At 48.6% G+C, this 23,529-nt stretch overlaps 1 protein-coding gene across 3 annotated transcripts in view; it reads right to left on the minus strand.

Moving 5' to 3' along the window:
- Steap3 (STEAP3 metalloreductase) overlaps positions 1-12,319 on the minus strand; it is a 44,841-nt gene extending 32,522 nt beyond the window's left edge. The window contains exon 1 of one of the 3 annotated variants that reach the window (XM_021159141.2): positions 12,166-12,319. In XM_021159141.2, coding sequence (XP_021014800.1) covers positions 12,166-12,271 — 106 coding nt within the window. In that variant the 5' untranslated portion in view covers positions 12,272-12,319. Of the gene's footprint in view, positions 1-794; positions 930-7,275; positions 7,407-12,165 lie in introns of those variants that run through there. The other 2 variants (XM_021159149.2, XM_029482900.1) reach the window with 2 other exon arrangements.
- Between the last annotated feature and the right edge of the window lie 11,210 nt (positions 12,320-23,529).

The following is a 23,529-nucleotide window of genomic DNA, read 5'->3' on the forward strand; positions in this document are numbered from 1 at the left end:
ACACACACACTCACACACACAGACACACACTCACACACACAGAGACACACACAAACACATACACACACACAAACACACACACAAACACACACAGACACAGAAACACACACTCACACACACAGACACACACACTCACACACACAGACACAGATACACACACACACAAACACACACACAGACACACACACACAGACACACACTCTCACACACACACACACACTCATGCACACAAGTTTGATCTGTTAGAAAACAGCATTTTCTCTCCACATCACTTTGCAGAATAAAAGCGAATGAATAATTGATAGAGCTTTTACAAACATCTAGCTTTTCAAATCCTTCTAGAAAAATCCAGTTCGATTACTCGCAGCCGGCAGTTCTGTGTAAAATTTATAATTCCCGACGGGCCCACATTCCTCAGAAATACATCATGAACATTAATTTTTTTTAAAGCAACACACAGTAAAACCCACGAAGCTGCTGCTTTCTCTGTGTGTGCAAACCGGAGCCCTGCACTCGGAAGAGGCTCATGTGTTCACTGCCTGAATGCCCTCTCTGAGAAGGTGGCCCTGAGATACACACAGCAGACAATCAATCTCCCGCTTTATTTTGACAAGATCTTATTCTACTGTGCTCCTTGCTGCCAGGCTGAGGCTGTGCAACTCTCAGGAAAACACTGCTCTCTCTGGGCTCTGGTAAATCTGCAGACCTTCAAAGAACAGCATTCTCAAGTAGACCAGAGGATGGTGTACTAGTAAGTGAATCTGGTGGCTGCCCTGGAGCCCTGACAGACTTACCAGCAACAGGTGACTGCGCCATCTGGCCTCAGGGGAGGTCTGAAGTTTTAGAATGCCCAGACAACCCCACTGCAAGTCGTCTCTTCTGACTAAAGTCTCCACCTTCGGCAGTCTGACTGGGGTTTTTCAGAATCGGGAAGGCCATGGGCCCTTCTAGGGCGTGAGTAACTGGGACACCTCCCCTCTCAGTTTGCCCGCCTACAGCTGGCCACAGGGACTGGCCCCGGGAGAGGTGGCTGAGGTTCGGTTAGAGAGTGCCCTGAGAGAGCAATTCTGCGGGAGACTTCCTGTTTGGGGAGGAAACCTCACTGTAGTAATTAGTGGCTCAGACTGCAGAGCCTTTGGTACAGGAATTGAGGCAGGATGGCAAGCTGAAGCCAGGATGCATAAAATGAATAAATGTCATGGAGAGGGTGGGCAGAGACACTGAGACCCTTGGAGGTACAAAGCCAGCATTATGGTAACAGAAAGTAGCGAATGATCAATTTCTCGGAGGGTAATTCATTGCAATCACCATGGCTGTTACAGGGTTCTCGAGAATTCTCTCAGCAGTTTGTGCTGATAGGGGGAGCTTCTTTGTCACCACATGCCAGACAGTGCCCATAGCAGAAGATGATGGACAGACAGCTCTATTATCGTTTCACTGGAAATGGTAGATAAGGGCACACGCCTACTCGCTGCTGGCTGCTTACTGCTGGGTTCCAAGGCTTTGAGGGCAGCCCAGAGTTCAGGAACGGTGCTGTCTGGGCTTGTGTCTGGGCATATCTGACTGTTTTCAGCCTCTCAGAACTAGCAAACTTGCAGCCCAGTGAAGTCTGTTGATAAGCACACACGTCCCAGTCTGTGGCTTTATAAGGACCAGCAACTAGAGCAGGTCCATATTCCTCTGACTGGCAGTCCTCGATGTCTGTCCCTAACAGTAAAGCCTCTTGGGGGTAGGGCTAGATTCTGGAATCACATGGAGTCCAGCGCAGGCCAATACAGAGACTGGTTTTGTTTTCTCTTTCTTCACGCCCTGACCTGTGACTTTCTTGCTCTTGGCCTGCTCTTTCCATCTGAGTTTGAACATACTCGTGACCCACCCAAATCCCACTTCTTTGGAAATACAATTCCCTGCTGTCGGCATCTATCAGCTCCTGTAGTCCTGGACAACATTTACCCACTCTGAATCAACGAGTAAGGCTAGGCTAGCAGTTGGTTGCCCTAAATATGAACTTGAATTTAACCACATGCTAACAATGTGACCTTGGGAAGGCTTCTTTCCTACTCTGAGGATCTCACGTAGACCAGGTTGGTCTTAAAGAATGACCTTGAACCCTTGATCCTTCAGCCCCAGCCTCCCCAGTACTGGGATTACAGGGATATTCTACTATGTCCAGTTTATATGGGTCTTTGGTTGGAGCCCAGGACTTCATACATGATAAGCAAGACTTTGGACTTTGCCTACATCCCCAGTGTTTTCTATTTTGACCATTAAGTAAAACAGTGACTATGGAAGCTCTTAAAGACACAGGTTACTCAGTGTTTGCCTGCTGTCTGAATCTGCTCTCTGTTGCTGGGGGGTACCATGTGATCCCTGGACATTATCAGCTGAGGATAGAAACCTGTGCATCTCCTCTAGTCCCTCATTCTGAGCTGTGCCCCCTCGATGCTGGAAGATGCCTGCGGAGGCAGTGGGGTTCAAGGAGGACTCTCCATCACCAGTGAGCCCCAGAGTCATCCCAAGCTCTGAGCAGCAGGATTTGGGACAGAATTCCTGACTCAGTACAGGATTTAGCCTACTGTGTCCCAGACAAGGTTGCTGGGTGATCGATCTCCAGGTCCCCTTAGAGTAGCAGTTCCAAGAGGAAGGGACACTTCCCCAGGAAAAGACACCTGCTGGGTGAAGCAGAAAGGAGCTAACAGACTCTCTGCAGTTCCTTAGGGTTCTACCTGCTCCCATGAGGCTTTGCTCAGGGGAAAACAGAGGTGCATTAAGGTGTCCATCTCCAGTCACAGAGCCTGGATCTCTAGGAGTAAGGCTTTCCAGAATACCATCCCCGCCCAATCAAAACTCTTGATGTCTGGGCTCCAGCTGCTTCCTCCCCTTCCAGCTCTAACCAGTCAGGAGCCATCCCTCTTAGGACCATCCAAGGGACTCATGTCATTTTTTACATTGGCTCAGTCTTCATGGGGGCACCGGTTTGCTGGACACAGCCACTGCTTCCAGTATGCTTCTGACCCTTGCACAGGCAAGGCTGGCCACCCAGACAACTGAGCACTGGCTCCTTGTCACATCCCACACTGTCCAGATCAACTCCACTAGGAGGGTCACAGTCACCTAGAACAAGTTTGCCCTCAGAGACATCCAACCTCACTGTTGGGGTTCTGCTACCTCCATAAGCCTGCCGGGAAGAATGACAAACCTCCACCCCACAGATAACAGGCGTCTATAGTATGGGGAGGTGGTCACTGTGGAAGGCCTGCTCACCAGCCTCAAGAAGGCTTTGCTCTCTTCACACGTGCTGGGATAACCCACTCCACCCTTCACTGATCCTCATATTCCTCCACATTCATGCCATTGGCTAGTGTGATGCTCTTGGGACTGTCTCCTTGTTTGGACAAGCTTAATCTCCTAAACTAAGAGCTAAAGAGGCACAAAACAAGCAGTCAGAGCTGGAGAGCAGCTCAGTGTAAGAGCGCTTGCCCAGAATGCTCTAACCCTGTGTTTAGTTCCCAGCATGGAAATAATGTCTAAGCACCAGGCTGTTGGCATGGAGCGGAAGACAGACCTGACTACGGAACAGTGATACGCATAGTTGCTCCTGTGGGTGACCAAGGTGAGAGGTAAAGACGTGTTGTTTGGGAGAGCTAACTCTTCTGGTGGAGGGCTTTTACACTGCAGGGCAACTGGGCAGAGGTCTACTCAAAGCATTGCTCTGGAGGGCCAGGCACATGGAAGAGAGGCCTTTCTTTACTCGTACTTGGTAATGCAGAGGCTTCAGATAGATGAGTTTGGAAGTGGAACAGCTGGGTAGTGCTGCCAACTGTGCTGGTCTGAGTGCCTGGCACCTCGTGAGCGCTCTGTAACTGTTACTTGGATGAGGAAGCGCGATTTGAACAGACCTAGACTGAGTGGCAAGGAGTCTCTGGTTTGGGATTGAAAGAAGAGACTGAAGGCTAGTCGGCCCTTGGAAAAGTCATGTGGTTGGGAGGAGCACACCATTGCTTGGGCCAGGCTCCGGTGTGTGGGGAAGCTAGCCGCTCAGGAATGAGGACGTCATTTCAGGCGGGATGGCATCAGTGCACAGAGGCCAAGGACAGGAAGGGGGTGAGCTGAAGCTCTCTGTCAGAGGCTGGGTGGGACAGATTATAGGCCCAGTTTGGGGGTCAACTAGAAGATATGATTTCCTTACTTTATACTTGCACATCATGTGAGAAGCCCCCCTCATAACCTTAACAACCTCACAGATTAAAATGGGGTTTCATGGGTGGGGCAAGAGAAGGAAACAAGCACTGGTAAGATGGGTCATTGGTTAAAGCACAAGCCCTGGTGACCTGCTGACCTGCTGACCTGGTGACCTGGTGACCTGTAAAGACACAAGAGGACCACAAAATCTCCCGAGTTGTCCTCTGACCTCTAACCAAGTTCCATGGCATGTACATGTCTTCACACACTACAAAACAGAGGCACACACTCATCCCTTCACAGAGGAAAGGAGCCAACACAGGTTCTAAATTGGCAAACTCCCTCCTTTTAAATCCAGAGGCCCATTCCTGGTCCAGACACTAGAGAGAAATTTCATAGCGTACTTAAAGTACCCACCTCCTGCCTGCCCAACCCAGCAAGTCCTAACCACTCTGCAGGGTAGGGAAGGCAGCAAGAGGCAGATCCAGTTTCAGTTGGAAGGCAGAGAACCCAAGTCCCGGAAGACCTTCCACCCTTGCCTCAGCCTATTAAGGTTTCAGTTTGCAGGCAGCAGGAAGCACAGAAAGACACTTTCCTGTCCTGGAGGTAGGTGTCCAGACTCTCAACAAGGGTTGCTGGGGCCTGGAGCTAGGGCCAGCCCTGTCACAGAGAAGGGGATCTCAGACTCCACTCTGGGCTTTGATGGTCTTCTCTCCATGAGCCTGGAAGGTCCAATCAGATTCATACTCAAATCTGACATAGGGAAATAACTCAGTTGATAAAACTACTTGCCTTGCAAGCTTGAGGACCTGAGCCCAACCCCCAGAACCCATATGAAAAAGCTGAGGATGGCGGTGCCACTTGTAATCACAAAGCCAGGGAAGCAGGCAATCCCTGGGGCTCACAGGCCAGCCAGCCAAGCTGAACTGGCAAGACCCAGAGCAGTGAGAGAGCAAGGAACAAGAAGAATGGCAGCTGAGGTTGATGTCTGGTTTTCCCGCTCATGTAAGCACACACTTGCACACCTGCACACACCCTGACATAGACATAAACCTAAACACATAGCATCGATACTCAAACCCTTGGGAGCAGAGTGAGGAACCTGATACTTAACAAACTCTGACAATTTGGAATTCTGTATAATGAATGCCCGTGGGTAGCACTCTCTCTGTTTTATGAGGATACAGTGCCTAAGGGCCCAGGAAAGGCTTTACCAATTGAAGAGCCAAGTCCAGAGATCCAGAAGCGTTGGCTGAGATTCAGACTCGCTGCTTGCTGGCTACAAAGCCAGACTCTCCTACCTGCCTCATCCCACCCACTGCGAAGGTGTGTGGCTTTGGACTTTGATCAAGAACTTTCACTTTTTAACACCTTGAAACCCTGCCTGATACTCTGTCTCTGAAGAGGCTAAGGAAGGAAGAATCCTGAAACAAGGACAGAAGACAGGCTGGGCCAGGAATCCATCTATCTGGTGTCTTCAGACTGGAGAGATCCAAGCTTAACCAGATCAGGCCTGGAAGACCTCAGGAGGCTTCAGGTAATCTGATCGAACTCTAGATGATCAGGTGGGCCATCCTGAGCCCCCAGCTGGCTCCGAGGCCACTAGCCTCCCATGTTTCCCATCCCCACCCTTTCCCCCATGACATTGCTTGCCCCTTTCCGTCTCTTCATCCGTGGAACACTGGGTTAAGCATTTGCTTCCTGCCAACCCCTTTGCAGACCACTGGTGACAGAGATGAGCAAGGCAGACAGACACACTGCTGGGCCCTCCACGTGCTCCTGGCTGACTCAGTTGGTTGCCCAGGAGGACTGGACATCTGTGTTTTTAACAGCCCTTTGCAGGGCTGGGGCGAGAGTTGAGTCAGTGAAGTGCTTTCTGTGCCAGCCCAAGGAGCTAAGATTGGATGTCTAGAACTCAGGTAAAAAGCTAGTGCACTCATGCACAGTTGTAATGGCAGAGTTGGGGAGGCGGAGACCGGAGGATTCCCAGGGCTTGCTGGCCAGACAGATTAGCCAACTGGTGAGCTCCAGGTTGAGGGAGTGAGCCCATCTTTCAAAATGTACAAAGCAATAAAGGAAGACACCCAACACCCACCTCTGGCCTCCACATGGACAGACAGACTACACACACCAGCCCTTGGGGTGGCTTAAGAGGGCATGCTCTTTCCTCTTGTGGGCATTGTTCTCGCCCAGCACTGTGTTCATGGTGCTGTCCAGACATTCTGAGGATCTGGCCTCCTTTACCTGATAGAAGCCCTCTTTGTTGGGAAAGTCTAACAACTTCTATAATTTGCTACCTGTGTCCTTGCAAAACACCGGGAATTTGGAAGGCTCAGAATTCCCCTGAGTAACAGAAAAACAGGCTCTCCTGGCTGCCAGGATTAGCTGAACTAATGTGCACAGAGCCCCTACATGCACCCTGGCACATATAAGTGTCGGAGAAATGTTGGCTGCTAATTATATCATAGCAGCGCTCTGATGGACAGACATGCCTCCCTAGGGCATTTCACAAACCCCGAATTCTGGAGCCTGTTTTGGAGGTGGCTCTGAACACCTGTTTGGCTTCTTGGTCCCCCACCGCCCCTCATCCCCGACCTCCACCAGCGCAAACTGCCTCTTGACCCAAACAGCCTAAGACACAACCTCCACTACATCTAACCAGAGTGACCAAAGTTACCACTATACTCCTGCCGGAAACCTACTCCCAGATTTCAGTGGACAGGAAGAACTTTCCAGGCTAAGGTTCCGCGGACAGAGGCGGGCACTAGGCAGATCTGCCTATTGGGTACTAGGCACTCCCTCCCCCGAAACCCGCTGAGCAAAAAACGAAGAGCACGTGGGACCCTGGTAGTTCAGGACTGCCCGGGAGGGTGGCTCACAAGTGAAACCCGGGCTCCAGACGCCTGCTTTCCCTGGTCTGTGGGCACCCCACTGAGATCTTCTGCCTCCAGCCTCACGTGGCTTGGTTCTAGGAGACGAGGGTTCCCGACCTGTAGTGACTGCTCAGGGTGCGTCACAGCAGGCACGCTACAAGGGTCCTGGGGACCATGCACAGCCTAAGGCACGCGAGCGAGCCGGGGCAGGGTCACTCACCTCGGCAGCCGGCCGCTTGGAGGAGCCTTGGCAGCTGCAGGTCGCGGGAGGAGGCGGTGGCTCGGCCTCAGGCTCCTCCTCTCCTTGCGCCCCGCCCGCCCGTGGGGCAGGACCTGGCGGGGTAGTGGCCGCCCGCCAGCTCGTAGCCGTTTATCCAGCAGTGCCACCCCTTCTAGTCTCAATCGCTGTCTCCGCCCTGCACTACAAGTGGAGGAAGCCACCAGCCACCACCCCTCCACCAGCCGTTCCCCTAGGGAGTCTCAGAGCCTGTCTTGTCACTTCCTGATCTGCCCACAGTCAGCAGAACACACCACCATGAACTAGGAGGAACAGGGAGCGGGAAGATGGGGTGACCTTTGCGTGCCTCCCCCTTTCTAAGAACACTTAAAATTCAAGGGCAGTTTTTGATCAAGGTCAAAGTGGTCATTTAGGCAGCAGGCTAGGGCTGCACAGGTGGGTGACAAGCGGGTGTGAGTTTAGCATAACCCCTCTGACTCCAATGAGGGTGCACAGGTTTGTAACCAGAACGGGGTGACTGTAGCTGGATCACATCTGTCTCTCAGAAATGATTTTTGACCTGCTCTCAGAAGTCTTCAGCTTTCAATGCCCCGTTGGTTTTGTGGTGGTCCATCATGGCTCTCTGGGAACTACTGGCTAAGCTAGAACCCCTACACACACCTCTGAGTTCTAAGATACCACCCTGCCCTGATAAAGGTATCCCCTGCCCTGGGACACTGCCCACTGCTATTCCCTGCCCCAGTTCGCCTTGCTTTGTGGCACAGCAACCCCCTAGGGCACAGAATAAAGATGTCGCTTCAGACTTACATGGCCTTTCCTACCTGATACCGATGGCCCTAGGGGCATTAGCTTCATGCTCAGTTTATGGGAAATGGGAGTGTGGTTTTCCTGACTCACAGGACTGAGACTTTCTAGACTTCCTAGAGCAGAAGTCCATTAACTCCTACTAAGGAGCTTTGACTTTTACAGTGCGTTCAGGAGGGTGAGGAACCTATGAAGGTGTTTATATCTGTGCACGCATGTGTTGGGGGATGGGAGCCAGATCAACGGTAGGTCTTCTCTTCACTTGGATCTCCACTTTAATTTTTATTTTTTGAAACAGTGTCTCTGGCAGAACCTAGAGCTTACTGGTTTGGCTAGGCTAAGCTTGCTGTCTCCTTTGCCCAGTGCTGGGATCACAATCATGGAGTGCTGCCTGTTTTACATGGGTGTGGGTGACCGGAACTTAGATCCTCCAGCTTGCTTGGCAATGCTTTACCAACTGAGCATCTCCCAGGCCCCTTGTTTTGTTTTGTTTTGGAAACAGCACTTCCCTAAGAGGCCCAGATTGGCCTTGACCTTTTAGCAGTTATGGGCCACAGCTCCTGCCCTGCAGGGATTACAGGTGTGAAGCTTCACAGCTCAGTTGGAAGTTACATTGAGGAATTCTAAGAATCTTGTTTTCTGGGAAGCCCCAGGGTATCTGGAGACAAGGTTTTGAGAGGCCAGAAGTAAGGTTGGACCTCAGGGATGGCCCTAAAGTATCCAGGAAGAACCAGCAAGATGGCTCAAGGAGTAAAGGCAGTTCCCAACAAGCCTGAGTTCAGCCCCCAACCCCCAGGACCCTAAAGTGAAAAGTTGTCCTCTGACCTCCATGTGTGTACTGTTCAAGCTTGTGCACACACACAATAAATGATTTTTTTTCTTAAAGGTACAGTGGGTTGAAGAAGCAGAGTTCTGTGCTCTTTGTGGAAAGAAATGCTGCTCTTAAGGGTTTCTCTGCTCTCCCAGTAACCCAGAGCTCCCACAAGCATCCTGAACTTCCTCTCCTCGGCTAGGGGCTTCCACTCCTGCCTCTTCCACCAGCTCTCTCTTCTGTCTGCTTCAGTGCCTAGATCCTTTCTAGCCTCCTTCAAGGGTCCCACTGTCCAAACATGTACCAGCAAACACATCTCTGAGTTCCTGTGGCCATTCTTAAAGGTTCCATTTTAGGTATAATTGCCCCAAGGTATTGCCCTGCTACACAGGGTAGGTTTCATGGCAGGCAAAATTCGAGGGCTGGCCCCTGTCTTGAACAGACAAGAACCAGAGTCTAGAACAGTATGTTTGCTCAGCATGCTGCCTACACACAGTGCTTGGTCTTGAAAAAGTGTCTGGGGAAGTGAGGAGAAGGCTCAGCCAGTAAAGTACTTACTTGTCTTACAACCATGAGGACCTGGGGGTTTGGTCCATTAAAAAAGCCAAGCATGACGGCACAAGCTTGGAATCCCAGTACTAGGAAGGCAGATGGGTAAATCACTGACCAGCCTACTTGGTGAGCTCTAGGCCAGTGAGAGACCTTGCCTCAAGAAGGAAGGTGGATGGTACCCCGTGGAACAGCACTCAAGGCCTGACCTCTACATATAAGTACATGTACACATACATGTACACGTTTATCTACACACACACACACATGTGCATGAACACATACACAAAGCTTCTGTCAGTGAGGGAGGGGTTCTGGCTACTCCACTCTCCTGTGTACCCAGCTGCACTGGAATGTGGCAGATACAGCAGAGGCCACACATACAGTATCTGTACATTCAGTTGCCGAGCAGTCTATTTCCAGAGACCTTGAGGTAGTTCTTTTACATAAAGATAAGGCTAGCGCTTTGGCTAAGAGGACAAGAGCATCCAGGAAGAAAACCCAGATTCATCTTCTACTTGACCCAGCAAGGAGTGGAACATTGTTTGCTTTTCTATCTTGGATTGATCCCCCACTTATAGATGAGGACAGAACACATCTGTCTCTGTGTACAAAAATAAATGTTCTACTTGACTATTAAAACTAGATGGCCACAGGAAGCCACCGTGTTTTCTGGCTGCCATGGTCAAGAGCCAGGACACTTGAATCTGGTCCTGTCTGGCTGAGGCCCAGGGAACATCCTATTGTCCAGTTGTGCCAACTAAGCCAGGCACCACGAGACTCCCCCAAGCTTTGGCAGTGTGGGGTGCGTGGGGGGGTGGGGGGTTGTTCTCTTCTATATGGGAGATAAACTGCACTTGGTGAGGGTGACCCAGAAAAGTGAGGAATCCTTTGCTATTAACATAACCCAGTGGGTAAAAGGCCATCTCAGACGCACCCAGAGAACCGAGACAGGCAGGTGAGGGGGCAGGAGGATAGCCCTTGAGGCTAGTTGGTCTTGGAACCAAAGGTATATCGTTCCTGTTGTGACCTAGTATGGTATATCGCTCTGTATTGTAAGGTGTGGCTTATGAGACACTGGGAGCCACCTTGAGTATTTCCCAAATCCCCTGCACCTTGTTTGCTGCCCCACTATAGAATAAGGTTACCTCTTTCTATTCCTCTACTGAAGTAGAACTTTTTTTTTAATTGAAGTGAACTTTATTTTAGATAAAGTTTCATGTATCTCAAGCTGGCCTTAATACTCCATAGTGTCTGGTTTCGAACCGAAGGACTGCATATTTTACATATCAAAGCAGACCTAGCCTCCAGGTTTTCCCAGCATCCCTCAGTCCCTACCTGGCACACCCTGCCCCCAACCCAGCATACCCTGCCCCCAACCCTGAACTTTCCAGTCCAGGGGCTGAACTGTCCTTTGCCCAGATGCTCTTCCCTATACAATCCAGACATCTTGGTCTCTCTTCACCTCTCTGTGCTCTCCCTTCCTTTCTATTTCCTTCTCCACTCCCCCACTTCCCCATCATGGCAACTCCCCTGGCCTCAATCTGTGGGGTCAATGAACTTGCCTGAAAACAGCTTCCCAAGAAACCTGCCTTTAATAAAATCTAATCTGGCTTGAATCTGCTCATTTCACCTGTGGTGGAGAAATAACCTATCACCTTATACCAAAATTTTCATGTGCAATCAACAGTCCCTGCTTGTGGCTAAACTTGGAGGTGTGCTACATCCATATGGAGGCCAGGGAGATAGCTCAGCAGGTAAGCTGCCAAACTTGCTAACCTGAGTCAGCCCCAGAACCCATGATTCCTATAAATTGTACACACACACACACACACACACACACACACACACACACACACACGACTTAGTCTATTCCTGAATTTCTGAAAATATGGAGAAAAGACTTCAGCCTTCAGACACTCAATACCTGTCAAAGCTTCAGGGGAAATACTTAGAGCGTCCTCCTCTCTGAGAGCAGCTGCCATATAGCTGACCTTCCTTCCTTCTTTACCTGATGGCAAGGACGTGGGGCCATGCTCCTGACAATGCTATCCTTATTATGTTATTAGCTCAGTTGGCAAGCTTTTCTCTGTGAGCCATGCCTTTGGGTCAGGCTCACTCTATCAGCACACAACTTACTGGTGACCCCTTTCTCCTTCCCCATAATCCAGAAAGAATGAGGTGGGCTGGGGGAGAGAACTGCGTAAGAAAAGTTCTCGAGATGCAAGCACGAAGATCAGAATTAGATTCCCCCAAAACTTTCCTCATAGGCACACACACCCAAAGCCAGATAGATGCAGGGCTATGCCCAGCTCCAGGGAGGCAGTAACCAATAATTTCTGGGACTGCTGACCAGCCAGCCTAGCTAATCCAGTGAACTCCAGGCCAAGTAGGAGCCTCTTAAAAAAAGTAAGGCAGAGGTTGACATTTCTCTCTCTCTCTCTCTCTCTCTCTCTCTCTCTCTCTCTCTCTCTCTCACACACACACACACACACACACACACACTAGGCATCATAAATCTATACACGCACAAGAAGAGAGTGCACACTTGCTCGGAGGAAGCACACCTTCGTGGACTTCTGGGGTTTCTGAGATAGGAGCCCAGCACCTTGGATCAGTCCATGCAGATTGAGTCTGGAATCAGGGTAGAGTTGCTTCCTGTGTCGCCTATGCCCCGCTTCCTCCCTGCCCCACAGACCCCAGCTCACCAGGTCTAGAGTCGGCCGCACTGCCTTTCTTCTCTGGTGATTTTCCACAGCTCTCTGAGGGGATGGTGGGGCAAGAGCCCTGCTGCCTGTGGGCCTCTGAAGCCATTTCTTCTGAAGCTGGGTGGCTGGAGCTCACTGCAACGATTGAGCAGTGGTAAACAGTGTAAGCCAAGTTCCAGACAAGCAGGTCACAGCCCCGCCCTGGACCTGGTGGGATGGGGGTGGGGTGGGGTGCCGGTCGGTCAATGACCTCAGGTCATCCCCAAGCACACCGAGGTCAAAGGTGGACACAGAGCCTCTAGTGTGAAGGTTGGGATTCCCCCTGCCCAACCTCTCGTTCTCTACTTCCTGAGACTTGGCCTGGCAAAAGGAGGGGAGAGAAGGGCAGTGGTGGACATTTGCGCCACTTTGAGAACTCAGCAAAATGACTAGATCGGAGCTGAATGTAGTGACACACACCTTTAGAGCTAGGATTAGCTCTACGTGGCAGAAACAGGCAGCTCTCTGTAAATTCAAGGCCAGCCACTATTACACAGTGGGACCTTGTCTGTCAAAACAAAACAGACAAAAAAGAATGGACCAAGGCTGATGAGAAAACTCAGAAGGTGACTGCTGTGTAGACAAAATCTGACAACCAGAGTTCCATCTCTGGGACCAACTCCCTTCAAGTTGTCCTCTGACTTCCACATGTGCATCCCCACACATATACTCAATCAATCAATCAATCAATCAATCAATCAAGGTAATAAAATGTTAATGTAATAAAAATGTAAGAAGAAAAGAACAGACCAGGCCCATCTTTCAGATAACAGAGTGACTCACCATCATAAGTTGAGATGTGGCATACCGGAGGAGATTTGAACCAGGTTCTCCTTAACCCTGGATCACCTTTAACCTCTCCTTCCCAGGTGGAGGGCCCCAGTAAGCACTAGCCCCCTCGCCTTGGGAGAGTCCTTTAGCTCAAGCTCTGAGATAGAGTGTGAGGCCTCTCAGGGTGGTGCATGCTGAATGACTGGAGGGAGATAACACTCTCCTCCAGACACCACACCACAAACCCCACCCTGCTTAGGGATCGCTCAGCAGCTGTCCCCAGCCTCTTAACAAGGTGGCAGCCCCATGCTCCAACTCCCTAGAATCACCTAGCTATTTAGTAAGGATGTGGCATAGCAAGTAAGTCACCAAGAGTGGTTCTGCCTGGTGCCACTGACTTTCTAGACACCCATGCTAGCCGGCCAGGCTTCAGAACCAGCTTGAGACTTGGTTTCCACGCCCAGGAGAAACTGAGGCCTGAACAAATAAAGGCAGTGATGGCCTGGGGCATGCTGCATGTCCAGGGCTCTGTGTTCTAACCATTCAGATTGGGGCCTCTAGGGTAAAAGAGGAACAAGAGGCACCTCTGTCGTCAGAGTCACCCATCAGTATAGAACATGCATGGGTGCTGCCCCTTTGGGGCTGAGGATCCAGATGTCCTCTGTTGTGCCTGGTTTTTGCCAGATGTTGCAATTGCTAGTCAGGTTCTCATGCTTGTGAGTCCATCTTCCCAGCTACTCACAGACTCTTCACCAACCAACTAGAGGTACCCTAGACCCTTGAATTAGAAACACCCCACTGCAGCAAAAGCTACTGGAAAAGGCTCCATCCTGTGACAGGCTGGGGGACCTTAGAGATTATATAGCCCTCCAGGCAGGAATGAAGACATTCTAGAGAGACGTTCTTTAGCTCTAAGATTATTAAAACAATGAACTCCAAGAAACTGGAATTTCTCCAGGTATCTTGTTCTGGGAGAAGAAAAAAATCTGAAGTCTGGTGGACTTTGGGGAAATGAGTTTCCTAGAAAGAGACATCCTGTAACTCTGACACCATGTCAGACTGCCTTGTCAGAAGATACTGAAGCCCCAACAACCATAATAAGCAGGCCCACACCATGAGCAGGACTGCCTAGCTAGGCATGCCTCTCGTCCCCTTTTAAAACCTAAACTTGTATCAGAACCTGGAAGTTGGAGCTGGAAGTGTCACTGAACTTCTTTATTTGTTCCCCTTTCCAACATTGCTACATTGAATAAAGCTTTCTCTGCTTTGTTGTGTAACATACATTTCCTGAGAAGACACAACACAACACACACACACACACACACACACAAGGAGATTTATTAGAATAACTTACAGGCTGCAGTATACCTGACTGTGAACAGAAAGTCCAAAAATCCAGTAGTTGTTCAGTCTATGAGGCTAGATATTTCAGCTGGTCTTCAGTATATGCTGGAATCCCAAAGAAGTAGCCCCAGTGCCAGTAGGAATGGATGTGTTAGCAAGGTGAGGACAAGCAGGCAAAGAGCAGGTCTGTGTCCTTATACCTTCCAGCAGAAGGTGTGGTCCAGATTAAAGGTGTGTCTTTCCACCTCAAAGGTCTGGACTAGAAGTGGATTCACCTACTTCAAACCAAGCAAAAATAATCAATCTCTGGTGTGTGTTTTTTGATTGTAGTTCATTCCAGATGTATTCAGTTGACAATCAAGAACAGCCATAACACCATCAAAGTTCAACCTGATGAACCAATGAGTTTTATTGGGCTTGGGTCTTAGAGACTGTTCTATTGCTGTGAAGAGATACCATGACCAAGGCAATTTTCATAAAAGAAGGCATTTAAGCCAGGCGTGGTAGCTCATGCCTTTAATGCCAGCACTCGGGAGGCAGAGGCAGGTGGATTTCTGAGTTCGAGGCCAGCCTGGTCTACAAAGTGAGTTCCAGGACAGCCAGGGCTATACAGAGAAACCCTGTCTTGAAAAACCAAAAAAACAAAAAAACAAAAACCAAAACAAAAAAAAAAAAACAAAAAAGGCATTTAATTGGGGCTTGCTTACAGTTTCCGAGGTTTAGTCCATTATCATCATAGCAAGGAACATGGTGGCAGGCAGGTGCTAGAGCAATAGCAGAGAGTTTTATATCCTAATCTGGAGAGAGAGAGGAGAGAGAGAGAGAGAGAGAGAGAGAGAGAGAGAGAGAGAGAGAGAGAGAGAATAAGCTTGGTAAGCCTGGCTTGGGCTTTTGAAAACTCAATGCAGTGACAAAGAGACCATACCCCCCCCTAATCCTTCCAATCCTTTCAAAGAGTTCCACTCCCTTGCAACTAACATTTAAATACATGAGTTTATGGAGCCCATCTTATTCAAACACTCACAGATTACTTATGCTTGAGGGGTTACTTACAGGAGGAGAAATGACACAAGTACAGCTTCATTGTCAATGCTCACCATAAAAGCTGAAACCTGGAACTCACTACACAGACCCCGGGCAACTCAGTGGGCTGAAGAGTATCCTTTCCAGGCAGTGCAGTTGGCCTAAGCCCTTTTCAGGATGCTCAGTTTCCAGGCAGCAGATCCCGTATCAGTCTTCTTTGAAGCTTGTTTGATAGCAACTCTCAGTAGCCTTTATTGTTTACTCTTGGAAAGGGAGACCCTAGTGAATCCTGTAAGCTTCAGGGACTTCCTGAAGCTATTTTGAGTTGGCTACTCTCTGTCTTAGGAACTTCCCTTCAGGATACAATGTCGCAGTCTCAAAGGAAACTGTTATAGAACAACTTTTTACTATTATTTGTGTGTTTTATTGGCCTTTTGAGGTCTGGTGACCCAGCCTGGCCTGTTAGGGATATCAAGGTCACTCTGCAAAAAAGGGGCTGGGGAGAAAAGGTACAGATGAGGTAGGCCTGGCTTGCTTTTGCTGGCAGTGAGATCTAGGGAACACTGAAGAGGACAGTGTCTGTGGTAGACAAGTGACACTGCTTTGTCTGCTTGCTACACAGCAGAGACTGCATTTTGCATTAAGTGTTATAGCTATGTTCTTTCATTTAATCTTTTTTAGAATTAAGTGCACTTTACTCATTTTCAAACAAGAACTCTGAGGCATGAGAAGGCTAAGACAGCTGCATGGTATGGACAGTTGGCAGTCAAATCCATGGACTTGCTTGTCATTCCCTTCTAGTTGTCTTTGTTAACTCCAGAAGTGACTCTGTTCTTCCCAGCTGTGAGACATTGAACCCAAAACGGAAGTTTGGGGATGAGGCTTAGTTGGCTCAGTACTTACCTAGCATGCAGAAACTCTGCCTCCATCCCCAGCACCACACAAATCAGGCACCCAGAACTTGGGAGATTGAGGCAGGAGGCTCAGAAGTTCGGGATCATCCCCGGCAATGTGGCAAGTTCAAGGAAAGCCTAGAACTACATGACACTCTGTCACAAAGCAGAATGGAAGAAATTTTGGGATAATTAGCAACAGCCAGGTGGATGAGTCCTTGTATCTTGAAGCTTCTCAGAAGGCACGATAGATCTTGTGGGTTGGCAACTTGTCCTCAAGGCTTATCCAGAGTTCATATTCAGAGTTCAAAATAGTTGCCTGCAGCTGCCCCTTGGGCCAGACTGAACAAGCAGTTTAACCAAGATCAGATTTGCCTGGTGTCTACAGGAGGGAGAGGTGACTGCTGCCTGGCACCCAGTTTCTTGCATAGAAAGCACTGCCTTCCAGCGTTTGCTTTTCTTTTCTGTAGCAGTCAGGGGAGAGGATTGCAGAGGAAATTGCTCCCAGAGTACAGAAATGGCTTGAGGCCAAACAAGGTCCCACAGAAGCATATCAAAGAGCCAGAATTTGAGGTTCCAGATTCTATATTACATGTGTGTATGTGTGCGTATGTATGTGCACACTCAAGTGCCTGTGTACATTGGTAAGCGTGTGTGTAATGGCCAGAAGACAGCCTAAGGGCCATTCCTTAGGTGCTAGCATCCTTTAGTCTGTCTCTCACTAACTGGACGTAGTCATTAATAAATACCCTTCAAGCATCCAGGGAGCACCTGTTTCCGGCTCCCATCAAGACACTTTTGGTATCTCAAATGTGCCCGATTGTGCCTGGCTTTTTATGTGGGTTATGGAAATCCAAGCTCCCATCCTCACACTTGTTAGGCAAGTGTTTTACTAACTGAGTCATCTCCCAGTCCCGTGATGCTCCTTTATGGAAGACAGAGCTGCCTAAATGAAATGATAGGCAACAAGACCCACCGGGAATAGGATTGTGTCTTATGCAGATGACATGCAAATGAGGCTGCCCTTAGCGTGGGTACCCAGGGATAGTGGCAGCTGGTTGGGGATGGTGTGCCCCCTCTCTTTTCCTACTGACTTTGCTTTAAGCCTCTGAGGACTTTACAGGGACAGGCCCACTGGCTTCCTACTGCACAGTCTCTCTTCCCAATGGGCTTCAGCAGGAGACAAAAGCAACTATAGAGCATGCACTGTGAGTAGGCTCCACAGAGCCAGGACTCTGAGAGACAACAGAGGGGCAGCCTTAAGTACATCTTTAGGCTCAGCATAATCAGTTTCAGGAGTGACTTCATTTATTAGGTAGCATTGCGGTGCTCAGAAAGATGGCTGTGAGGTTTCTTGTCCCATAGCTGGAAGCAGGAGCCGTTCCACAGTCCCACCTACACTGCCTGCCTGATGGCTTGCTGCCATTGTAACATCACTGTTTTTTTTTGTTTTGTTTTGTTTTGTTTTTTGTTTTTGTTTTTGTTTTTTTCGAGACAGGGTTTCTCTGTGTAGCCCTGGCTGTCCTGGAACTCACTTTGTAGACCAGGCTGGCCTCGAACTCAGAAATCTGCCTGCCTCTGCCTCCTGAGTGCTGGGATCAAAGGCGTGCGCCATCACGCCCCAGCTTCATCACTGTTTAAGATACAGATGTGGTGTGGTCATAGGCATGTGTACATGTGTGTGTGTGTCAGTGCTACAGTGATTGCCTAGCATGTGTGTGAGGCCCTGGGTTCCATTTTCAGTACCAGGGAAAGAGTGAGGGAGGCACTGGAGGGAGAGAGGAAAAGGAAGGAATTTGTGATGGTTTGTATATGCTTGGCCCAGAGAGTGGCACTATTAGAAGGTGTGGCCCTGTTGGAGTGGGTGTGGCCTTGTTTGAGTAGGTGTGTCACTGTGGGATTAGGCTAATACCCTTGCGTTAGCTGCCTGGAAGCCAGTATTCTGCTAGCAGCCTTCAGATGAAAATGTAGAACTCTCAGTTCCTCCTGCACCATGCCTGCCAGGATGCTGCCATATTCCTGCCTTGATGATAAAGGACTAAATTTCTGAACCTGTAAGCCAGCCCCAATTAAATGTTCTTTATAAGAGTTGTCTTGGTTATGGTGTCTGTTCACAGCAATAAAACCCTAATTAAGACAGAATTAAATGTTAGAAATAGCTGATGTGCTGTGTGAAATAGCTCTCTCTCTCTCTCTCTCTCTCTCTCTCTCTCTCTCTCTCTGTGTGTGTGTGTGCTCGTGAGCCTGTGCGTGCATGCACAGTTATGGCGTCATCTTAGATCCTCTCTGTTAGTCTTTCCTACCTTATGGGAGGCCTAGGCCTCCTGAACACAGCAGTCTAGCTGCCACCCCTGTGCCTGGCTCAGAGACTGTTTCTCATAAAGCATGAAAACTTTCCATTGGAGCCTTTAAGTCTGTTTTAGTTTGTTTTGTTCTGTTCCTTGGTGGAAGGAAGTACCCAGGTCTTGTGCGGGCTCAGCAAGTGCTTTACTATTGAGCCGCACCCTTAGCCTTTGCTCTCAGACAGTTTGACTATAACTTGGGGCTGACTTGGAAGTCACTATGTAGCCCAGGGTAGGCCTGAAGTCCAGATCTTACTGCCTTAGCCTCTTCACATCTGGGATTATTAATGTGTGTCCCCGTGTCTGCCTGTTGACTGTAAGTCAGTCCTGTCCAGGCAGGACATTGTGTTCCAACATTGCTAGAGTAGGGTCTTCTGGATGTAGAAAATGGAGTTATTCATGTAGCTAATCCCTGGGAAAGAAGCTCATGCCGGAGCTTGGAATAGTCTTTGACTTGGGGAGGGAGGCCTCTCGGTCTGAAGACCTCTCAGTCTGGAGATAGAAGAGATTCTATCTGGCAGAGGGGTTGAGTGGCTACTTCCCTTCTCACGCCCACTTCTGCCTCAGGTACGGAGTCACGTGAATTCAGGTAGGAAATGAGTGAATCTCTGTAGCCAGCCTTGAGGCCTGTGACCTCAGGGCTGAAAACACACACACACACACACACACACACACACACACTGAACTTCAGAGGGATATCATCCCTCTCCCAAGCAAGCAGGCTTCATGGTCCTCACGGGAGAGACCTTGTCTCGGGTTCACTCACCTCATGAGGCACCAGTGACTGGATCTGAGGCTGGAGGAAAGATCCTTAGAAGGCTCGGGAGACAGTTATTTGGAGCAGGGCCCGGGGGGAGGGGGGAGGCACTCAGAATCACAGTGGAGAGGTGAAGTGTGTAGTGTGTAGTTTTGCTCTCTCTACCTGCCTTTCGCTCTGGGAGGTGACCAAGCTCCCTGCCCCCTTCCAGCTTCCCTTGAATCAGAGGATAAGACACACACACAGTTTTTTTCTTTTCAACTTGCCTTCTTTGCATAATTGCTGGGCACTACTATCTCCTGCCTGGAAAAGCGTGTTCTCACCAACATGGTGACTTACAACCAGCTGTAACTCCAATCCTGGGGGATCCAATGCCCTCTTCTGGCTTCTGTGAACACTGCACACAAGTGGTGCATACAAGCAGACAAAAACTCATACATGTAAAACAAAATTAAATATGTCTTAAAAAAACAAAACACGAAAACCAAAAACTAAAAAACCAAAAATGTTCTTCAGGCCAGCACTGGGCTCCTCTCTGGCAAAGCATGTTGAGTGTTCCATTGACATCATACTTGTGTAGCTGTATCGTCTAAACAGAAACCTTCCCTCCAGGGGAAGGAAGGCATGTAAGACTCAGGAAGTCAACAAAATTTACAAGGCTTGAAAGCTCCAAAAGGTACAAGATTCACAAGGCTCCTATGGTGGTTGGAATAGGTTTGGCCCTCATAGACTCATGTGTTTGAGTGCTTGACCCATAGGGAGTGGCACTATTAGGAGGTGAGGCATTATTGGAGGAGGTGTGGCCTTGTTAGCAAAAGTGTGTCACCACGGTGTGTGTGTGTGTGTGTGTGTGTGTGTGTGTGAACTTTGAGGTTCCTATTCTCTCCCTGGCTGCCTTTGGATTAAGATGTAGAACTCTCAGCTCCTTCTTCAGCACCATGTCTGCCTGTATGCTTCCATGCTTCCTGCTATGATGATAATGGACTGAACCTTTGAAACCATAAGCCAGCCCCAGTGAAATGTTGTCTTTTATAAGAGTTGCCTTGGTCATGGTGTCTGATCACAACAATGGAACCCTAACTAAGACAGCCCCTCTCCCAGGTTATGTAAGCAGTGACAGTTGCTGAGGAGAGGAGGCTGTTGTAGACTTGTCTCTGGGTCCTGCAGGGGCCTCAGAGTCCCCCCCCCCCTTTTTGAGTCACTACCTGTGCTGTCTGTCACCCATGTCCATGTTATATCAAGGAACTTGCCCACGAGCCTGTATGTCACCTCAATAATCCATTCCTTCACCAAGCTAGACTTGGATGCAAGTGTTTCCTGGGCCTGTCCTGGCACGTTGTCCAGGGTGAGCAGACATACATTCTTATCTTTTCCCCAGGAAAGGTTAGTTACATGATTGTTAGAAGAGCTCAGAAGTGTCTATTTCTCAGTTGAGAATATTTATATAACAGTTTTTTTTCTTACTTTATGGCAAGTAGCAGAAAGTAAGTTGGAATTTTCTTGGATGTAAACATTCATTCTTGTCATCCATTCAGCTAGTTCCTCAAGTGTTGGGAATGGAAACCCAAGTCCTCTGCGGGCAGGCAAGCACTGTGCCACCCAGCACTAGTGTTTGTGTTTTAAATGTTTTACATGATATCTGCTAAAGATAAACATAAACAAACAGCTTTTCAGGAGTTGGGGAGATGGCTCCCGGCTTAAAAGCACTTGCTGTTCTTACTGAGGTGGGAGTTCAGATCCCAGAACCCACAGTGACCCAGGAGATCAGAAGCCCTTTTTTCTGATTCCAGAGCCTCTTTCATGCACACACACATACATAATGACCCTAACTGTAACCCTGACCCTTGTAAGTGCTTCTATGACATTGCCATTGCCCTCTTCATCGGGATTCCCGACTGCTGCTACGGTTTTAAATAGATTTTATTGTTTAAGCAGCACATTTAGGAAAACCTGAAAAATATATAAAAACATGCATGTAAATAATTGCACAGCCAGACACATTAACTGAAAACAGTAAAGAAACGAAAGTCAGAAATACCATGAGATATACAAAGGTTCAAAATGAAATTTACAAATGTACAAAGAGTTAATCCTTTACACAGTATTTTAAAACCATCTTTTTCATGGACTCTCACTTGCTAATTGTTGGGCTATTTCCTGAGCAAGTGGGATCCTGCTGGGAAATTGCTTACTTATGCCAACTGTGTCAGGGGTCTCTAGAGGAGCAGAATTCCTAGAATGAACATATACATGCACACATGCACGCACACACACACACACACACACACACACACACACACACACACACACAGTATTTATTACAGTGACTTACAGGCTGTGGTCCAGTTAGCTGGACCACAACAATGGTTGGCTCCCGGTTGAAAGACTAGGAATCCAGTAGTTGTTCAGTCCATGAGGCTGATTCTCTCAGCTGGTCCTCAATCAATGTTGAAATCCCCATAAGTAGGTTCTAATAATGAGGAGGAATGCCTTAGCAACAGCATAGACAGGAGAGATGAACTTGGCAGGCAGGGTGAAGGCAGGCAGGCAAAAAGCAAAAGCTCTCTTCTGCATGGGCTGCCACCAGAAGGTGTGGTCCAGATTTAGGGTTGGTTTTCCAATGCAGATGATTTAATCCCTTCTCCCCAGTAAAACCTTAGTTTACACAGAGGACCTTTTGCATTCTCAGAATTTAAGTGAATTCTGACCCCCCTTTTCTTTCCTTCATTTCCTTTTTGCCAGTTCTTTTAAAACTGAAATGAAAGACTGTGAGGCCAGACCTTGGCCAAAGGGAAAAAGACACAGTCACCAAACAAAGTGCATTTTCTGTCCCCAAGTGTTGCCCTGTGAGCTGACCTTCTTGATCAAGAATGAAGCTTTGGCTTGTTGAGACACTTCAGCTGGAGTGAGGACCTCTATCTTCATTATCCCAAACTTATTTCTGAGCATGACCGCCGCATCCAGTTGGAAGGAATTTCAAGGACCCTGTTATTGGACTTATTACAGTTAGAGCCTGGTGCCTGTTAGCCCTAGTGACCGAGGCTTGGCTACCAGTCCTCAGCAGATGAATTAAACAGAAAACTAACAGTCAAAAGCAGAGAAAAGCAATGTGTTCAATGTGGCCACCCAGGGAAGAACAAATAAAGAGACCTAATGAGCCTTGCCCCCAGCACTGTCTTCAGAGTCCTGACATAGCATGTAGGCTTAAATAGGAAGCAAGAGTTATTCATACCCTGCTTAAGCAGTCCTGGCCACAATGTGCCCAGACTGACCCACCATCACTTCAGCTGCAGTCTCTCCTGTGAGGGAGGCACTCTGACAGGTTGTCAGAACTGTATGGAGTCTCTTTCTGGGAGACATGCTCTCCCATGGCTGACACAGGGCTTCAGCTTCCTGCCTCTGAGTGTGAGACTCCATGCTGGGGGGGAAGTTCCAGTTTCTTGAAGTCATTGTCCTCTCAGTCATCTGACAGCCAAAGGGAGGAGCGCACTGTCTCTTTAGAATTCAGTTACAACCTGGTTGTTAACTCTAGCCCACCCTTTCCCCTTAGAGATGAAAGAATTGAGTTTGTTTATTCATGGGCTTAAGGTTAAGTCCATTGGGAAGATGGCCCAGGTGGTAAGTGAGGCACCACTAGGTCTTAAAAAGGTGTGTTGGAAAAAAAAAAAAGGTGTGTTGGATGGGGCAGGGGTGAGAGTGGGCAAGGCAGGCTTCCAACAAGCACTTGGTAGACCTTGACTATCCCAGGGGTGAGTCCTCATCATTGTTGATGAATCTAGGAAGATCTAGGGTCTTTCCTAGTCTCTCTCCCCTTCTCCCTCCTTCTCTTCCTTCTATTACCACCACCACCATCATCATGATCACCAGCATTATTATTATCATCCTCCTTATCCTCATCATCAGTATTTTGAAACAAGATCTCTTTAGCCCAGTCTGGCTTTGAATTTGTTATGTAGCCAATAATGATCTTGAACTTCTGATCCTCTTGCATCAACCTCCTTGATGCTGGTATTGTGAATGTGTACCCCACACTCAGATTTATTGGTGCTGTGGATAGAACCTAAGACTTTCAACATGCACTCTACCAACTGAGCCACAAACCCAGCAGCACTACCACCACCATCATGATTATCATCATCATGATTATCATCATCATCATCATCATCATCATCATTGTTATTATTAGTGCACATAT

This window comes from Mus caroli, chromosome 1 (genome assembly GCF_900094665.2).
Source record: "Mus caroli chromosome 1, CAROLI_EIJ_v1.1, whole genome shotgun sequence".
NCBI lineage: Eukaryota > Metazoa > Chordata > Mammalia > Rodentia > Muridae > Mus > Mus caroli.